This window comes from Gobio gobio (assembly GCF_949357685.1).
Source record: "Gobio gobio genome assembly, chromosome: 7".
Classification (NCBI taxonomy): domain Eukaryota; kingdom Metazoa; phylum Chordata; class Actinopteri; order Cypriniformes; family Gobionidae; genus Gobio; species Gobio gobio.
Window position 1 is genome coordinate 32109421 of NC_137103.1, and position 16830 is coordinate 32126250.

At 48.7% G+C, this 16830-nt stretch overlaps 2 protein-coding genes across 4 annotated transcripts in view; both read right to left on the reverse strand.

The window, feature by feature from the left end:
* The window catches only part of LOC307129486 (collagen alpha-3(VI) chain-like), a 113111-nt gene that overhangs the window by 38034 nt on the left and 58247 nt on the right, over positions 1 to 16830 (reverse strand). The gene's annotated exons all lie outside the window — the stretch shown is intronic.
* LOC307129413 (uncharacterized protein) overlaps positions 1 to 16830 on the reverse strand; it is a 29803-nt gene that overhangs the window by 12094 nt on the left and 879 nt on the right. The window contains exons 2-20 of the mRNA XM_079821811.1: positions 16219 to 16818; positions 15436 to 16032; positions 14347 to 14946; positions 13491 to 14090; positions 12694 to 13293; positions 11911 to 12507; positions 10822 to 11421; positions 9966 to 10565; positions 9169 to 9768; positions 8386 to 8982; positions 7297 to 7896; positions 6441 to 7040; positions 5644 to 6243; positions 4861 to 5457; positions 3772 to 4371; positions 2916 to 3515; positions 2119 to 2718; positions 1336 to 1932; positions 247 to 846 (exon numbers count right to left, since the gene is read on the reverse strand). Of these exons, the coding sequence (XP_079677937.1) occupies positions 247 to 846; positions 1336 to 1932; positions 2119 to 2718; positions 2916 to 3515; positions 3772 to 4371; positions 4861 to 5457; positions 5644 to 6243; positions 6441 to 7040; positions 7297 to 7896; positions 8386 to 8982; positions 9169 to 9768; positions 9966 to 10565; positions 10822 to 11421; positions 11911 to 12507; positions 12694 to 13293; positions 13491 to 14090; positions 14347 to 14946; positions 15436 to 16032; positions 16219 to 16818 (11385 nt within the window). The remainder of the gene's footprint in view (positions 1 to 246; positions 847 to 1335; positions 1933 to 2118; positions 2719 to 2915; positions 3516 to 3771; positions 4372 to 4860; positions 5458 to 5643; positions 6244 to 6440; positions 7041 to 7296; positions 7897 to 8385; positions 8983 to 9168; positions 9769 to 9965; positions 10566 to 10821; positions 11422 to 11910; positions 12508 to 12693; positions 13294 to 13490; positions 14091 to 14346; positions 14947 to 15435; positions 16033 to 16218; positions 16819 to 16830) is intronic.

Consider the following 16830-nt stretch of genomic DNA (forward strand, 5'->3'; position numbering starts at 1 on the left):
GACATTCATGGGTCAGATGGGGGGCATTGTAAGGAGAAAATTAAAACACAATGCATTACACACTTGGTGCTCAACCCTGCTTTTTGTGTTTTCGCTATCGTGTCACCTCCCGTTAAGTTTTATTCTTCAGGAAGAAGTACATTTTCTTCTGCAACTCATTAGAACTACAGGAACAATAAGGCACATGCCTCTACGACCATAATAAAATGGGAGGAATTACAGGGAGGCGGTTAAGCTTTTTCTTACCTATCGTCGTGGTAGTGATAGACGGGCCCTCTACAAAGACCGTGTTAATGTTGCTGAAAAGCTGTTGTTGGACACTGGGAAGGTCAGCGAAGTCACCCACTGAGAGTGCATAACTAGGCTCATGGGAGATCTTCTGGAGTTCCCTGCTGTCTGAGCTCCTCGAGCCTATGGCAAAGATAAGCACTCCCAGCTCCTTCAGGGATGAGGCTGGTGTGTCAACATTATCAGACGACTTTCCACCACTCAGCAGAATCAGTAACTGAGGCACACCTTCTGCAAGTCTGCTTCCAGAGGAGGCAGTGAAGACATTGTCCCTCACGTACTGCAGAGCTGCCCCTGTGTTGAGGGGCCTCCCTCCTTTGTGCCTCAGACCCCTGAGCGTGTCAAGCACGTCATCCTTTCTTGAGTATGTGTTCAGATAGAAATGGGCCTCTGGATCTCTGCTGTACTGGATCACAGACACACGGTCTCTATTCTCTGACACATTCAGTCTCTCCACCATCCTCTCAACAAAGGCACGCATTGCAGGGAAAGAGCTCCTTGTGCCATCTGAACCATCCAGCAGGAACACTACATCCCTCCTAGCCATCCTTCGCTCAGCTATGGGTAATGGAATGGAACACAAAGTCACATGAGCCCTGAGTATCTGATAATTTCTGTGGGCGTATGCGTGCTCTAGTCGGCAACTACAAAAGGGAAACAACGCTCCTGTCCTTTCAGCTATTTTACAGCCAATCTAAGGGTCGAATGTTATTACTGTCTGCTAAAATAGCATCTCATTTTGGTCAGAGTAAAACTGCCTAAACTTAGTGAATAGGACATGACAAAATGAGGTCTATAATTTAAAGGATCTTTTCATCAAAAGACATAAACTTTGCTCCCAAAACTGATGAACGAGCGAACGAACAAACACTTGAAAATTCAACACTGCTTAACACCCCAAAGAGTTCAAACCCATGGCTTGTTAGGATAATTTCCCACGCCTCTGCTAGCACACATTGCTAACATAAACCGATTAGGGCCTATGGCTCGCTTTGCAAGGAGGGCTCAGTGTGCTGTATTCTAGGGACGTGTGTGAATCTGTCTTACCCGCCACAGTAGGTGTCATCGGCTTGACTTGTACAAGCACATCGTTGAGGGAGCTGATAAACTGCTGCTGGACACTGGGAAGGTCAGAGAATTCATTGATAGACTGTGCATAGGTAGGATCGGCGGCAATTCTCTGCACCTCTCTGCTCGAATTTCTGGTGCCGATGCCAAAAATCAAGATTCCGCTCTCTTTCAGGGCAGAGGCAGGTGTATCTATGTTATCGCTTGACCTTCCTCCACTGAGGAGGATAAGAATCTGAGGGACACCCTCTTGCTTTCTACTCCCCGCAGAGGCGGTGAAGACACTGTCCCTCACGTACTGGAGAGCTGCCCCCGTGTTGAGGGGTCTCCCTCCTCTATGCCTCAGACCTCTGACAGTGTTCAGGATCTCCCCTTTTGTTGCGTAGGTATTCAGATAGAAATTGACCTCAGCGTCTCTACTGTACTGCACCACAGAGACACGGTCTCTGTTTGCCTCTATGTTGAATTGCTCCACTACTCTTTGCACAAATTCACGCACCGCTGGGAACGTATTTCTAGTGCCATCTGAACCGTCCAGCAGAAACACTACGTCCTTTCTGGGTATGGCGTCATCAGCTAGGAAAAGAAAACATCGTCATTAACACCGAGTATTTTTAAACATCTTTAGAATGTCACATTAGTTGGACCACCTCATCGACTACCTAAGCTGTGGTTAATGGTCCCACTGCTCACAACTACTTAGGGAGATCAACAAAGCACAGCCTCTGAGCTGGCTGTCGTAAAGTTCTGCTATGCACATACCGGTGAGAGTCGGGGAAGTTGGAGTGATGGGAGTTGCAACCGCCTGGACAGAGGCCAGCAGCTGCTCTTGGACATTTGGAAGCTCACTGAAGTCGGACACGGAAATAGCGTAATTGGGGTCGTATGAGACTCTCTGCAGTTCTCTGCTATCAGATCCCCTCGATCCAATTCCAAAGGTCAAGACGCCATGCTCTTTCAGAGAGGAGGCTGCTGCATCAACACTGTCGAATGACCTTCCCCCGCTAAGCAGGATAAGTATCTGCGGCACACCCTCCAGCCGTCTGCTGCCGGTGGAGGCAGTAAAGACATTGTCTCTGACGTACTGGAGCGCTGCCCCCGTGTAGAGGGGTCTACCTCCTTTGTGTTTCAGACCTCTGACACGGTCAAGAACGTCTTCCTTCGTCGTGTAGCTATTCAGATAGAAATGGACCTCGGCTTCTCTACTGTACTGCACCACAGAAACACGGTCTCTGTTTGCCTCTATGGTGAATTGCTCCACTACTCTTTGCACAAAATCACGCATAGCTGGGAAAGAATTCCTAGTGCCATCTGAACCGTCCAGCAGAAACACTACGTCCTTTCTGGGTGTGACGTAATCAGCTAGGAGGGGGGAAAAACAGCATCATTAACACCAAGTAATGTCGATTACGTTCACAGACCTTCAGAATGACACATCAGTTCATCGCCCCATTACCGCTCTAAGCCCCATTAACTGTCTAAGCTGTTCGTAAACAAAGTAGGGACATCAAGTAGATAGACAAAACACAGCGTATTGTAAAGTTCTGCCATGCACGTACCGGTAACAGTCGGTGTAGTTGGAGTGATGGGAATTGAAACAGACTGGACAGAGGCCAGCAGCTGCTCTTGGACATTTGGAAGCTCACTGAAGTCGGACACGGAAAGAGCATAATTGGGGTCGTATGAAATTCTCTGCAATTCTCTGCTGTCAGAGCCCCTCGATCCTATTCCAAAGGTCAAGATGCCAAGCTCTTTCAGAGAGGAGGCTGCTGCCTCAACACTGTCAAATGACCTTCCCCCGCTAAGCAAAACCAGTATCTGCGGCACACCCTCCAACCGCCTGCTGCCGGAGGAGGCAGTAAAGACGTTGTCTCTGACGTACTGGAGCGCTGCCCCCGTGTAGAGGGGTCTGCCTCCTTTGTGCCGCAGACCTCTGACACCGTCAAGAATTTCTTCTTTTGTCGTGTACGTGTTTAGATAGAAATGGGCTTCTGGGTCTCTGCTGTACTGGACCACAGAAACGCGGTCTCTGTTCTCAGCTACTTCCAGTTTCTCCACCATTTTTTGCACAAATTCTTTCATTGCTGGGAACCCATTCCTAGTGGCATCCGATCCATCCAGCAGGAAGACAACATCTCTCCTCTGTCTACGGCCCTCAGCTAAGAAACAGACATTCATGGGTCAGATGGGGGGCATTGTAAGGAGAAAATTAAAACACAATGCATTACACACTTGGTGCTCAACCCTGCTTTTTGTGTTTTCGCTATCGTGTCACCTCCCGTTAAGTTTTATTCTTCAGGAAGAAGTACATTTTCTTCTGCAACTCATTAGAACTACAGGAACAATAAGGCACATGCCTCTACGACCATAATAAAATGGGAGGAATTACAGGGAGGCGGTTAAGCTTTTTCTTACCTATCGTCGTGGTAGTGATAGACGGGCCCTCTACAAAGACCGTGTTAATGTTGCTGAAAAGCTGTTGTTGGACACTGGGAAGGTCAGCAAAGTCACCCACTGAGAGTGCATAACTAGGCTCATGGGAGATCTTCTGGAGTTCCCTGCTGTCTGAGCTCCTCGAGCCTATGGCAAAGATAAGCACTCCCAGCTCCTTCAGGGATGAGGCTGGTGTGTCAACATTATCAGACGACTTTCCACCACTCAGCAGAATCAGTAACTGAGGCACACCTTCTGCAAGTCTGCTTCCAGAGGAGGCAGTGAAGACATTGTCCCTCACGTACTGCAGAGCTGCCCCTGTGTTGAGGGGCCTCCCTCCTTTGTGCCTCAGACCCCTGAGCGTGTCAAGCACGTCATCCTTTCTTGAGTATGTGTTCAGATAGAAATGGGCCTCTGGATCTCTGCTGTACTGGATCACAGACACACGGTCTCTATTCTCTGACACATTCAGTCTCTCCACCATCCTCTCAACAAAGGCACGCATTGCAGGGAAAGAGCTCCTTCTGCCATCTGAACCATCCAGCAGGAACACTACATCCCTCCTAGCCATCCTTCGCTCAGCTATGGGTAATGGAATGGAACACAAAGTCACATGAGCCCTGAGTATCTGATAATTTCTGTGGGCGTATGCGTGCTCTAGTCGGCAACTACAAAAGGGAAACAACGCTCCTGTCCTTTCAGCTATTTTACAGCCAATCTAAGGGTCGAATGTTATTACTGTCTGCTAAAATAGCATCTCATTTTGGTCAGAGTAAAACTGCCTAAACTTAGTGAATAGGACATGACAAAATGAGGTCTATAATTTAAAGGATCTTTTCATCAAAAGACATAAACTTTGCTCCCAAAACTGATGAACGAGCGAACGAACAAACACTTGAAAATTCAACACTGCTTAACACCCCAAAGAGTTCAAACCCATGGCTTGTTAGGATAATTTCCCACGCCTCTGCTAGCACACATTGCTAACATAAACCGATTAGGGCCTATGGCTCGCTTTGCAAGGAGGGCTCAGTGTGCTGTATTCTAGGGACGTGTGTGAATCTGTCTTACCCGCCACAGTAGGTGTCATCGGCTTGACTTGTACAAGCACATCGTTGAGGGAGCTGATAAACTGCTGCTGGACACTGGGAAGGTCAGAGAATTCATTGATAGACTGTGCATAGGTAGGATCGGCGGCAATTCTCTGCACCTCTCTGCTCGAATTTCTGGTGCCGATGCCAAAAATCAAGATTCCGCTCTCTTTCAGGGCAGAGGCAGGTGTATCTATGTTATCGCTTGACCTTCCTCCACTGAGGAGGATAAGAATCTGAGGGACACCCTCTTGCTTTCTACTCCCCGCAGAGGCGGTGAAGACACTGTCCCTCACGTACTGGAGAGCTGCCCCCGTGTTGAGGGGTCTCCCTCCTCTATGCCTCAGACCTCTGACAGTGTTCAGGATCTCCCCTTTTGTTGCGTAGGTATTCAGATAGAAATTGACCTCAGCGTCTCTACTGTACTGCACCACAGAGACACGGTCTCTGTTTGCCTCTATGTTGAATTGCTCCACTACTCTTTGCACAAATTCACGCACCGCTGGGAACGTATTTCTAGTGCCATCTGAACCGTCCAGCAGAAACACTACGTCCTTTCTGGGTATGGCGTCATCAGCTAGGAAAAGAAAACATCGTCATTAACACCGAGTATTTTTAAACATCTTTAGAATGTCACATTAGTTGGACCACCTCATCGACTACCTAAGCTGTGGTTAATGGTCCCACTGCTCACAACTACTTAGGGAGATCAACAAAGCACAGCCTCTGAGCTGGCTGTCGTAAAGTTCTGCTATGCACATACCGGTGAGAGTCGGGGAAGTTGGAGTGATGGGAGTTGCAACCGCCTGGACAGAGGCCAGCAGCTGCTCTTGGACATTTGGAAGCTCACTGAAGTCGGACACGGAAATAGCGTAATTGGGGTCGTATGAGACTCTCTGCAGTTCTCTGCTATCAGATCCCCTCGATCCAATTCCAAAGGTCAAGACGCCATGCTCTTTCAGAGAGGAGGCTGCTGCATCAACACTGTCGAATGACCTTCCCCCGCTAAGCAGGATAAGTATCTGCGGCACACCCTCCAGCCGTCTGCTGCCGGTGGAGGCAGTAAAGACATTGTCTCTGACGTACTGGAGCGCTGCCCCCGTGTAGAGGGGTCTACCTCCTTTGTGTTTCAGACCTCTGACACGGTCAAGAACGTCTTCCTTCGTCGTGTAGCTATTCAGATAGAAATGGACCTCGGCTTCTCTACTGTACTGCACCACAGAAACACGGTCTCTGTTTGCCTCTATGGTGAATTGCTCCACTACTCTTTGCACAAAATCACGCATAGCTGGGAAAGAATTCCTAGTGCCATCTGAACCGTCCAGCAGAAACACTACGTCCTTTCTGGGTGTGACGTAATCAGCTAGGAGGGGGGAAAAACAGCATCATTAACACCAAGTAATGTCGATTACGTTCACAGACCTTCAGAATGACACATCAGTTCATCGCCCCATTACCGCTCTAAGCCCCATTAACTGTCTAAGCTCTTCGTAAACAAAGTAGGGACATCAAGTAGATAGACAAAACACAGCGTATTGTAAAGTTCTGCCATGCACGTACCGGTAACAGTCGGTGTAGTTGGAGTGATGGGAATTGAAACAGACTGGACAGAGGCCAGCAGCTGCTCTTGGACATTTGGAAGCTCACTGAAGTCGGACACGGAAAGAGCATAATTGGGGTCGTATGAAATTCTCTGCAATTCTCTGCTGTCAGAGCCCCTCGATCCTATTCCAAAGGTCAAGATGCCAAGCTCTTTCAGAGAGGAGGCTGCTGCCTCAACACTGTCAAATGACCTTCCCCCGCTAAGCAAAACCAGTATCTGCGGCACACCCTCCAACCGCCTGCTGCCGGAGGAGGCAGTAAAGACGTTGTCTCTGACGTACTGGAGCGCTGCCCCCGTGTAGAGGGGTCTGCCTCCTTTGTGCCGCAGACCTCTGACACCGTCAAGAATTTCTTCTTTTGTCGTGTACGTGTTTAGATAGAAATGGGCTTCTGGGTCTCTGCTGTACTGGACCACAGAAACGCGGTCTCTGTTCTCAGCTACTTCCAGTTTCTCCACCATTTTTTGCACAAATTCTTTCATTGCTGGGAACCCATTCCTAGTGGCATCCGATCCATCCAGCAGGAAGACAACATCTCTCCTCTGTCTACGGCCCTCAGCTAAGAAACAGACATTCATGGGTCAGATGGGGGGCATTGTAAGGAGAAAATTAAAACACAATGCATTACACACTTGGTGCTCAACCCTGCTTTTTGGGTTTTCGCTATCGTGTCACCTCCCGTTAAGTTTTATTCTTCAGGAAGAAGTACATTTTCTTCTGCAACTCATTAGAACTACAGGAACAATAAGGCACATGCCTCTACGACCATAATAAAATGGGAGGAATTACAGGGAGGCGGTTAAGCTTTTTCTTACCTATCGTCGTGGTAGTGATAGACGGGCCCTCTACAAAGACCGTGTTAATGTTGCTGAAAAGCTGTTGTTGGACACTGGGAAGGTCAGCGAAGTCACCCACTGAGAGTGCATAACTAGGCTCATGGGAGATCTTCTGGAGTTCCCTGCTGTCTGAGCTCCTCGAGCCTATGGCAAAGATAAGCACTCCCAGCTCCTTCAGGGATGAGGCTGGTGTGTCAACATTATCAGACGACTTTCCACCACTCAGCAGAATCAGTAACTGAGGCACACCTTCTGCAAGTCTGCTTCCAGAGGAGGCAGTGAAGACATTGTCCCTCACGTACTGCAGAGCTGCCCCTGTGTTGAGGGGCCTCCCTCCTTTGTGCCTCAGACCCCTGAGCGTGTCAAGCACGTCATCCTTTCTTGAGTATGTGTTCAGATAGAAATGGGCCTCTGGATCTCTGCTGTACTGGATCACAGACACACGGTCTCTATTCTCTGACACATTCAGTCTCTCCACCATCCTCTCAACAAAGGCACGCATTGCAGGGAAAGAGCTCCTTGTGCCATCTGAACCATCCAGCAGGAACACTACATCCCTCCTAGCCATCCTTCGCTCAGCTATGGGTAATGGAATGGAACACAAAGTCACATGAGCCCTGAGTATCTGATAATTTCTGTGGGCGTATGCGTGCTCTAGTCGGCAACTACAAAAGGGAAACAACGCTCCTGTCCTTTCAGCTATTTTACAGCCAATCTAAGGGTCGAATGTTATTACTGTCTGCTAAAATAGCATCTCATTTTGGTCAGAGTAAAACTGCCTAAACTTAGTGAATAGGACATGACAAAATGAGGTCTATAATTTAAAGGATCTTTTCATCAAAAGACATAAACTTTGCTCCCAAAACTGATGAACGAGCGAACGAACAAACACTTGAAAATTCAACACTGCTTAACACCCCAAAGAGTTCAAACCCATGGCTTGTTAGGATAATTTCCCACGCCTCTGCTAGCACACATTGCTAACATAAACCGATTAGGGCCTATGGCTCGCTTTGCAAGGAGGGCTCAGTGTGCTGTATTCTAGGGACGTGTGTGAATCTGTCTTACCCGCCACAGTAGGTGTCATCGGCTTGACTTGTACAAGCACATCGTTGAGGGAGCTGATAAACTGCTGCTGGACACTGGGAAGGTCAGAGAATTCATTGATAGACTGTGCATAGGTAGGATCGGCGGCAATTCTCTGCACCTCTCTGCTCGAATTTCTGGTGCCGATGCCAAAAATCAAGATTCCGCTCTCTTTCAGGGCAGAGGCAGGTGTATCTATGTTATCGCTTGACCTTCCTCCACTGAGGAGGATAAGAATCTGAGGGACACCCTCTTGCTTTCTACTCCCCGCAGAGGCGGTGAAGACACTGTCCCTCACGTACTGGAGAGCTGCCCCCGTGTTGAGGGGTCTCCCTCCTCTATGCCTCAGACCTCTGACAGTGTTCAGGATCTCCCCTTTTGTTGCGTAGGTATTCAGATAGAAATTGACCTCAGCGTCTCTACTGTACTGCACCACAGAGACACGGTCTCTGTTTGCCTCTATGTTGAATTGCTCCACTACTCTTTGCACAAATTCACGCACCGCTGGGAACGTATTTCTAGTGCCATCTGAACCGTCCAGCAGAAACACTACGTCCTTTCTGGGTATGGCGTCATCAGCTAGGAAAAGAAAACATCGTCATTAACACCGAGTATTTTTAAACATCTTTAGAATGTCACATTAGTTGGACCACCTCATCGACTACCTAAGCTGTGGTTAATGGTCCCACTGCTCACAACTACTTAGGGAGATCAACAAAGCACAGCCTCTGAGCTGGCTGTCGTAAAGTTCTGCTATGCACATACCGGTGAGAGTCGGGGAAGTTGGAGTGATGGGAGTTGCAACCGCCTGGACAGAGGCCAGCAGCTGCTCTTGGACATTTGGAAGCTCACTGAAGTCGGACACGGAAATAGCGTAATTGGGGTCGTATGAGACTCTCTGCAGTTCTCTGCTATCAGATCCCCTCGATCCAATTCCAAAGGTCAAGACGCCATGCTCTTTCAGAGAGGAGGCTGCTGCATCAACACTGTCGAATGACCTTCCCCCGCTAAGCAGGATAAGTATCTGCGGCACACCCTCCAGCCGTCTGCTGCCGGTGGAGGCAGTAAAGACATTGTCTCTGACGTACTGGAGCGCTGCCCCCGTGTAGAGGGGTCTACCTCCTTTGTGTTTCAGACCTCTGACACGGTCAAGAACGTCTTCCTTCGTCGTGTAGCTATTCAGATAGAAATGGACCTCGGCTTCTCTACTGTACTGCACCACAGAAACACGGTCTCTGTTTGCCTCTATGGTGAATTGCTCCACTACTCTTTGCACAAAATCACGCATAGCTGGGAAAGAATTCCTAGTGCCATCTGAACCGTCCAGCAGAAACACTACGTCCTTTCTGGGTGTGACGTAATCAGCTAGGAGGGGGGAAAAACAGCATCATTAACACCAAGTAATGTCGATTACGTTCACAGACCTTCAGAATGACACATCAGTTCATCGCCCCATTACCGCTCTAAGCCCCATTAACTGTCTAAGCTGTTCGTAAACAAAGTAGGGACATCAAGTAGATAGACAAAACACAGCGTATTGTAAAGTTCTGCCATGCACGTACCGGTAACAGTCGGTGTAGTTGGAGTGATGGGAATTGAAACAGACTGGACAGAGGCCAGCAGCTGCTCTTGGACATTTGGAAGCTCACTGAAGTCGGACACGGAAAGAGCATAATTGGGGTCGTATGAAATTCTCTGCAATTCTCTGCTGTCAGAGCCCCTCGATCCTATTCCAAAGGTCAAGATGCCAAGCTCTTTCAGAGAGGAGGCTGCTGCCTCAACACTGTCAAATGACCTTCCCCCGCTAAGCAAAACCAGTATCTGCGGCACACCCTCCAACCGCCTGCTGCCGGAGGAGGCAGTAAAGACGTTGTCTCTGACGTACTGGAGCGCTGCCCCCGTGTAGAGGGGTCTGCCTCCTTTGTGCCGCAGACCTCTGACACCGTCAAGAATTTCTTCTTTTGTCGTGTACGTGTTTAGATAGAAATGGGCTTCTGGGTCTCTGCTGTACTGGACCACAGAAACGCGGTCTCTGTTCTCAGCTACTTCCAGTTTCTCCACCATTTTTTGCACAAATTCTTTCATTGCTGGGAACCCATTCCTAGTGGCATCCGATCCATCCAGCAGGAAGACAACATCTCTCCTCTGTCTACGGCCCTCAGCTAAGAAACAGACATTCATGGGTCAGATGGGGGGCATTGTAAGGAGAAAATTAAAACACAATGCATTACACACTTGGTGCTCAACCCTGCTTTTTGTGTTTTCGCTATCGTGTCACCTCCCGTTAAGTTTTATTCTTCAGGAAGAAGTACATTTTCTTCTGCAACTCATTAGAACTACAGGAACAATAAGGCACATGCCTCTACGACCATAATAAAATGGGAGGAATTACAGGGAGGCGGTTAAGCTTTTTCTTACCTATCGTCGTGGTAGTGATAGACGGGCCCTCTACAAAGACCGTGTTAATGTTGCTGAAAAGCTGTTGTTGGACACTGGGAAGGTCAGCGAAGTCACCCACTGAGAGTGCATAACTAGGCTCATGGGAGATCTTCTGGAGTTCCCTGCTGTCTGAGCTCCTCGAGCCTATGGCAAAGATAAGCACTCCCAGCTCCTTCAGGGATGAGGCTGGTGTGTCAACATTATCAGACGACTTTCCACCACTCAGCAGAATCAGTAACTGAGGCACACCTTCTGCAAGTCTGCTTCCAGAGGAGGCAGTGAAGACATTGTCCCTCACGTACTGCAGAGCTGCCCCTGTGTTGAGGGGCCTCCCTCCTTTGTGCCTCAGACCCCTGAGCGTGTCAAGCACGTCATCCTTTCTTGAGTATGTGTTCAGATAGAAATGGGCCTCTGGATCTCTGCTGTACTGGATCACAGACACACGGTCTCTATTCTCTGACACATTCAGTCTCTCCACCATCCTCTCAACAAAGGCACGCATTGCAGGGAAAGAGCTCCTTGTGCCATCTGAACCATCCAGCAGGAACACTACATCCCTCCTAGCCATCCTTCGCTCAGCTATGGGTAATGGAATGGAACACAAAGTCACATGAGCCCTGAGTATCTGATAATTTCTGTGGGCGTATGCGTGCTCTAGTCGGCAACTACAAAAGGGAAACAACGCTCCTGTCCTTTCAGCTATTTTACAGCCAATCTAAGGGTCGAATGTTATTACTGTCTGCTAAAATAGCATCTCATTTTGGTCAGAGTAAAACTGCCTAAACTTAGTGAATAGGACATGACAAAATGAGGTCTATAATTTAAAGGATCTTTTCATCAAAAGACATAAACTTTGCTCCCAAAACTGATGAACGAGCGAACGAACAAACACTTGAAAATTCAACACTGCTTAACACCCCAAAGAGTTCAAACCCATGGCTTGTTAGGATAATTTCCCACGCCTCTGCTAGCACACATTGCTAACATAAACCGATTAGGGCCTATGGCTCGCTTTGCAAGGAGGGCTCAGTGTGCTGTATTCTAGGGACGTGTGTGAATCTGTCTTACCCGCCACAGTAGGTGTCATCGGCTTGACTTGTACAAGCACATCGTTGAGGGAGCTGATAAACTGCTGCTGGACACTGGGAAGGTCAGAGAATTCATTGATAGACTGTGCATAGGTAGGATCGGCGGCAATTCTCTGCACCTCTCTGCTCGAATTTCTGGTGCCGATGCCAAAAATCAAGATTCCGCTCTCTTTCAGGGCAGAGGCAGGTGTATCTATGTTATCGCTTGACCTTCCTCCACTGAGGAGGATAAGAATCTGAGGGACACCCTCTTGCTTTCTACTCCCCGCAGAGGCGGTGAAGACACTGTCCCTCACGTACTGGAGAGCTGCCCCCGTGTTGAGGGGTCTCCCTCCTCTATGCCTCAGACCTCTGACAGTGTTCAGGATCTCCCCTTTTGTTGCGTAGGTATTCAGATAGAAATTGACCTCAGCGTCTCTACTGTACTGCACCACAGAGACACGGTCTCTGTTTGCCTCTATGTTGAATTGCTCCACTACTCTTTGCACAAATTCACGCACCGCTGGGAACGTATTTCTAGTGCCATCTGAACCGTCCAGCAGAAACACTACGTCCTTTCTGGGTATGGCGTCATCAGCTAGGAAAAGAAAACATCGTCATTAACACCGAGTATTTTTAAACATCTTTAGAATGTCACATTAGTTGGACCACCTCATCGACTACCTAAGCTGTGGTTAATGGTCCCACTGCTCACAACTACTTAGGGAGATCAACAAAGCACAGCCTCTGAGCTGGCTGTCGTAAAGTTCTGCTATGCACATACCGGTGAGAGTCGGGGAAGTTGGAGTGATGGGAGTTGCAACCGCCTGGACAGAGGCCAGCAGCTGCTCTTGGACATTTGGAAGCTCACTGAAGTCGGACACGGAAATAGCGTAATTGGGGTCGTATGAGACTCTCTGCAGTTCTCTGCTATCAGATCCCCTCGATCCAATTCCAAAGGTCAAGACGCCATGCTCTTTCAGAGAGGAGGCTGCTGCATCAACACTGTCGAATGACCTTCCCCCGCTAAGCAGGATAAGTATCTGCGGCACACCCTCCAGCCGTCTGCTGCCGGTGGAGGCAGTAAAGACATTGTCTCTGACGTACTGGAGCGCTGCCCCCGTGTAGAGGGGTCTACCTCCTTTGTGTTTCAGACCTCTGACACGGTCAAGAACGTCTTCCTTCGTCGTGTAGCTATTCAGATAGAAATGGACCTCGGCTTCTCTACTGTACTGCACCACAGAAACACGGTCTCTGTTTGCCTCTATGGTGAATTGCTCCACTACTCTTTGCACAAAATCACGCATAGCTGGGAAAGAATTCCTAGTGCCATCTGAACCGTCCAGCAGAAACACTACGTCCTTTCTGGGTGTGACGTAATCAGCTAGGAGGGGGGAAAAACAGCATCATTAACACCAAGTAATGTCGATTACGTTCACAGACCTTCAGAATGACACATCAGTTCATCGCCCCATTACCGCTCTAAGCCCCATTAACTGTCTAAGCTGTTCGTAAACAAAGTAGGGACATCAAGTAGATAGACAAAACACAGCGTATTGTAAAGTTCTGCCATGCACGTACCGGTAACAGTCGGTGTAGTTGGAGTGATGGGAATTGAAACAGACTGGACAGAGGCCAGCAGCTGCTCTTGGACATTTGGAAGCTCACTGAAGTCGGACACGGAAAGAGCATAATTGGGGTCGTATGAAATTCTCTGCAATTCTCTGCTGTCAGAGCCCCTCGATCCTATTCCAAAGGTCAAGATGCCAAGCTCTTTCAGAGAGGAGGCTGCTGCCTCAACACTGTCAAATGACCTTCCCCCGCTAAGCAAAACCAGTATCTGCGGCACACCCTCCAACCGCCTGCTGCCGGAGGAGGCAGTAAAGACGTTGTCTCTGACGTACTGGAGCGCTGCCCCCGTGTAGAGGGGTCTGCCTCCTTTGTGCCGCAGACCTCTGACACCGTCAAGAATTTCTTCCTTTGTCGTGTACGTGTTTAGATAGAAATGGGCTTCTGGGTCTCTGCTGTACTGGACCACAGAAACGCGGTCTCTGTTCTCAGCTACTTCCAGTTTCTCCACCATTTTTTGCACAAATTCTTTCATTGCTGGGAACCCATTCCTAGTGGCATCCGATCCATCCAGCAGGAAGACAACATCTCTCCTCTGTCTACGGCCCTCAGCTAAGAAACAGACATTCATGGGTCAGATGGGGGGCATTGTAAGGAGAAAATTAAAACACAATGCATTACACACTTGGTGCTCAACCCTGCTTTTTGTGTTTTCGCTATCGTGTCACCTCCCGTTAAGTTTTATTCTTCAGGAAGAAGTACATTTTCTTCTGCAACTCATTAGAACTACAGGAACAATAAGGCACATGCCTCTACGACCATAATAAAATGGGAGGAATTACAGGGAGGCGGTTAAGCTTTTTCTTACCTATCGTCGTGGTAGTGATAGACGGGCCCTCTACAAAGACCGTGTTAATGTTGCTGAAAAGCTGTTGTTGGACACTGGGAAGGTCAGCGAAGTCACCCACTGAGAGTGCATAACTAGGCTCATGGGAGATCTTCTGGAGTTCCCTGCTGTCTGAGCTCCTCGAGCCTATGGCAAAGATAAGCACTCCCAGCTCCTTCAGGGATGAGGCTGGTGTGTCAACATTATCAGACGACTTTCCACCACTCAGCAGAATCAGTAACTGAGGCACACCTTCTGCAAGTCTGCTTCCAGAGGAGGCAGTGAAGACATTGTCCCTCACGTACTGCAGAGCTGCCCCTGTGTTGAGGGGCCTCCCTCCTTTGTGCCTCAGACCCCTGAGCGTGTCAAGCACGTCATCCTTTCTTGAGTATGTGTTCAGATAGAAATGGGCCTCTGGATCTCTGCTGTACTGGATCACAGACACACGGTCTCTATTCTCTGACACATTCAGTCTCTCCACCATCCTCTCAACAAAGGCACGCATTGCAGGGAAAGAGCTCCTTGTGCCATCTGAACCATCCAGCAGGAACACTACATCCCTCCTAGCCATCCTTCGCTCAGCTATGGGTAATGGAATGGAACACAAAGTCACATGAGCCCTGAGTATCTGATAATTTCTGTGGGCGTATGCGTGCTCTAGTCGGCAACTACAAAAGGGAAACAACGCTCCTGTCCTTTCAGCTATTTTACAGCCAATCTAAGGGTCGAATGTTATTACTGTCTGATAAAATAGCATCTCATTTTGGTCAGAGTAAAACTGCCTAAACTTAGTGAATAGGACATGACAAAATGAGGTCTATAATTTAAAGGATCTTTTCATCAAAAGACATAAACTTTGCTCCCAAAACTGATGAACGAGCGAACGAACAAACACTTGAAAATTCAACACTGCTTAACACCCCAAAGAGTTCAAACCCATGGCTTGTTAGGATAATTTCCCACGCCTCTGCTAGCACACATTGCTAACATAAACCGATTAGGGCCTATGGCTCGCTTTGCAAGGAGGGCTCAGTGTGCTGTATTCTAGGGACGTGTGTGAATCTGTCTTACCCGCCACAGTAGGTGTCATCGGCTTGACTTGTACAAGCACATCGTTGAGGGAGCTGATAAACTGCTGCTGGACACTGGGAAGGTCAGAGAATTCATTGATAGACTGTGCATAGGTAGGATCGGCGGCAATTCTCTGCACCTCTCTGCTCGAATTTCTGGTGCCGATGCCAAAAATCAAGATTCCGCTCTCTTTCAGGGCAGAGGCAGGTGTATCTATGTTATCGCTTGACCTTCCTCCACTGAGGAGGATAAGAATCTGAGGGACACCCTCTTGCTTTCTACTCCCCGCAGAGGCGGTGAAGACACTGTCCCTCACGTACTGGAGAGCTGCCCCCGTGTTGAGGGGTCTCCCTCCTCTATGCCTCAGACCTCTGACAGTGTTCAGGATCTCCCCTTTTGTTGCGTAGGTATTCAGATAGAAATTGACCTCAGCGTCTCTACTGTACTGCACCACAGAGACACGGTCTCTGTTTGCCTCTATGTTGAATTGCTCCACTACTCTTTGCACTAATTCACGCACCGCTGGGAACGTATTTCTAGTGCCATCTGAACCGTCCAGCAGAAACACTACGTCCTTTCTGGGTATGGCGTCATCAGCTAGGAAAAGAAAACATCGTCATTAACACCGAGTATTTTTAAACATCTTTAGAATGTCACATTAGTTGGACCACCTCATCGACTACCTAAGCTGTGGTTAATGGTCCCACTGCTCACAACTACTTAGGGAGATCAACAAAGCACAGCCTCTGAGCTGGCTGTCGTAAAGTTCTGCTATGCACATACCGGTGAGAGTCGGGGAAGTTGGAGTGATTGGAGTTGCAACCGCCTGGACAGAGGCCAGCAGCTGCTCTTGGACATTTGGAAGCTCACTGAAGTCGGACACGGAAATAGCGTAATTGGGGTCGTATGAGACTCTCTGCAGTTCTCTGCTATCAGATCCCCTCGATCCAATTCCAAAGGTCAAGACGCCAAGCTCTTTCAGAGAGGAGGCTGCTGCATCAACACTGTCGAATGACCTTCCCCCGCTAAGCAGGATAAGTATCTGCGGCACACCCTCCAGCCGTCTGCTGCCGGTGGAGGCAGTAAAGACATTGTCTCTGACGTACTGGAGCGCTGCCCCCGTGTAGAGGGGTCTACCTCCTTTGTGTTTCAGACCTCTGACACGGTCAAGAACGTCTTCCTTCGTCGTGTAGCTATTCAGATAGAAATGGACCTCGGCTTCTCTACTGTACTGCACCACAGAAACACGGTCTCTGTTTGCCTCTATGGTGAATTGCTCCACTACTCTTTGCACAAAATCACGCATAGCTGGGAAAGAATTCCTAGTGCCATCTGAACCGTCCAGCAGAAACACTACGTCCTTTCTGGGTGTGACGTAATCAGCTAGGAGGGGGG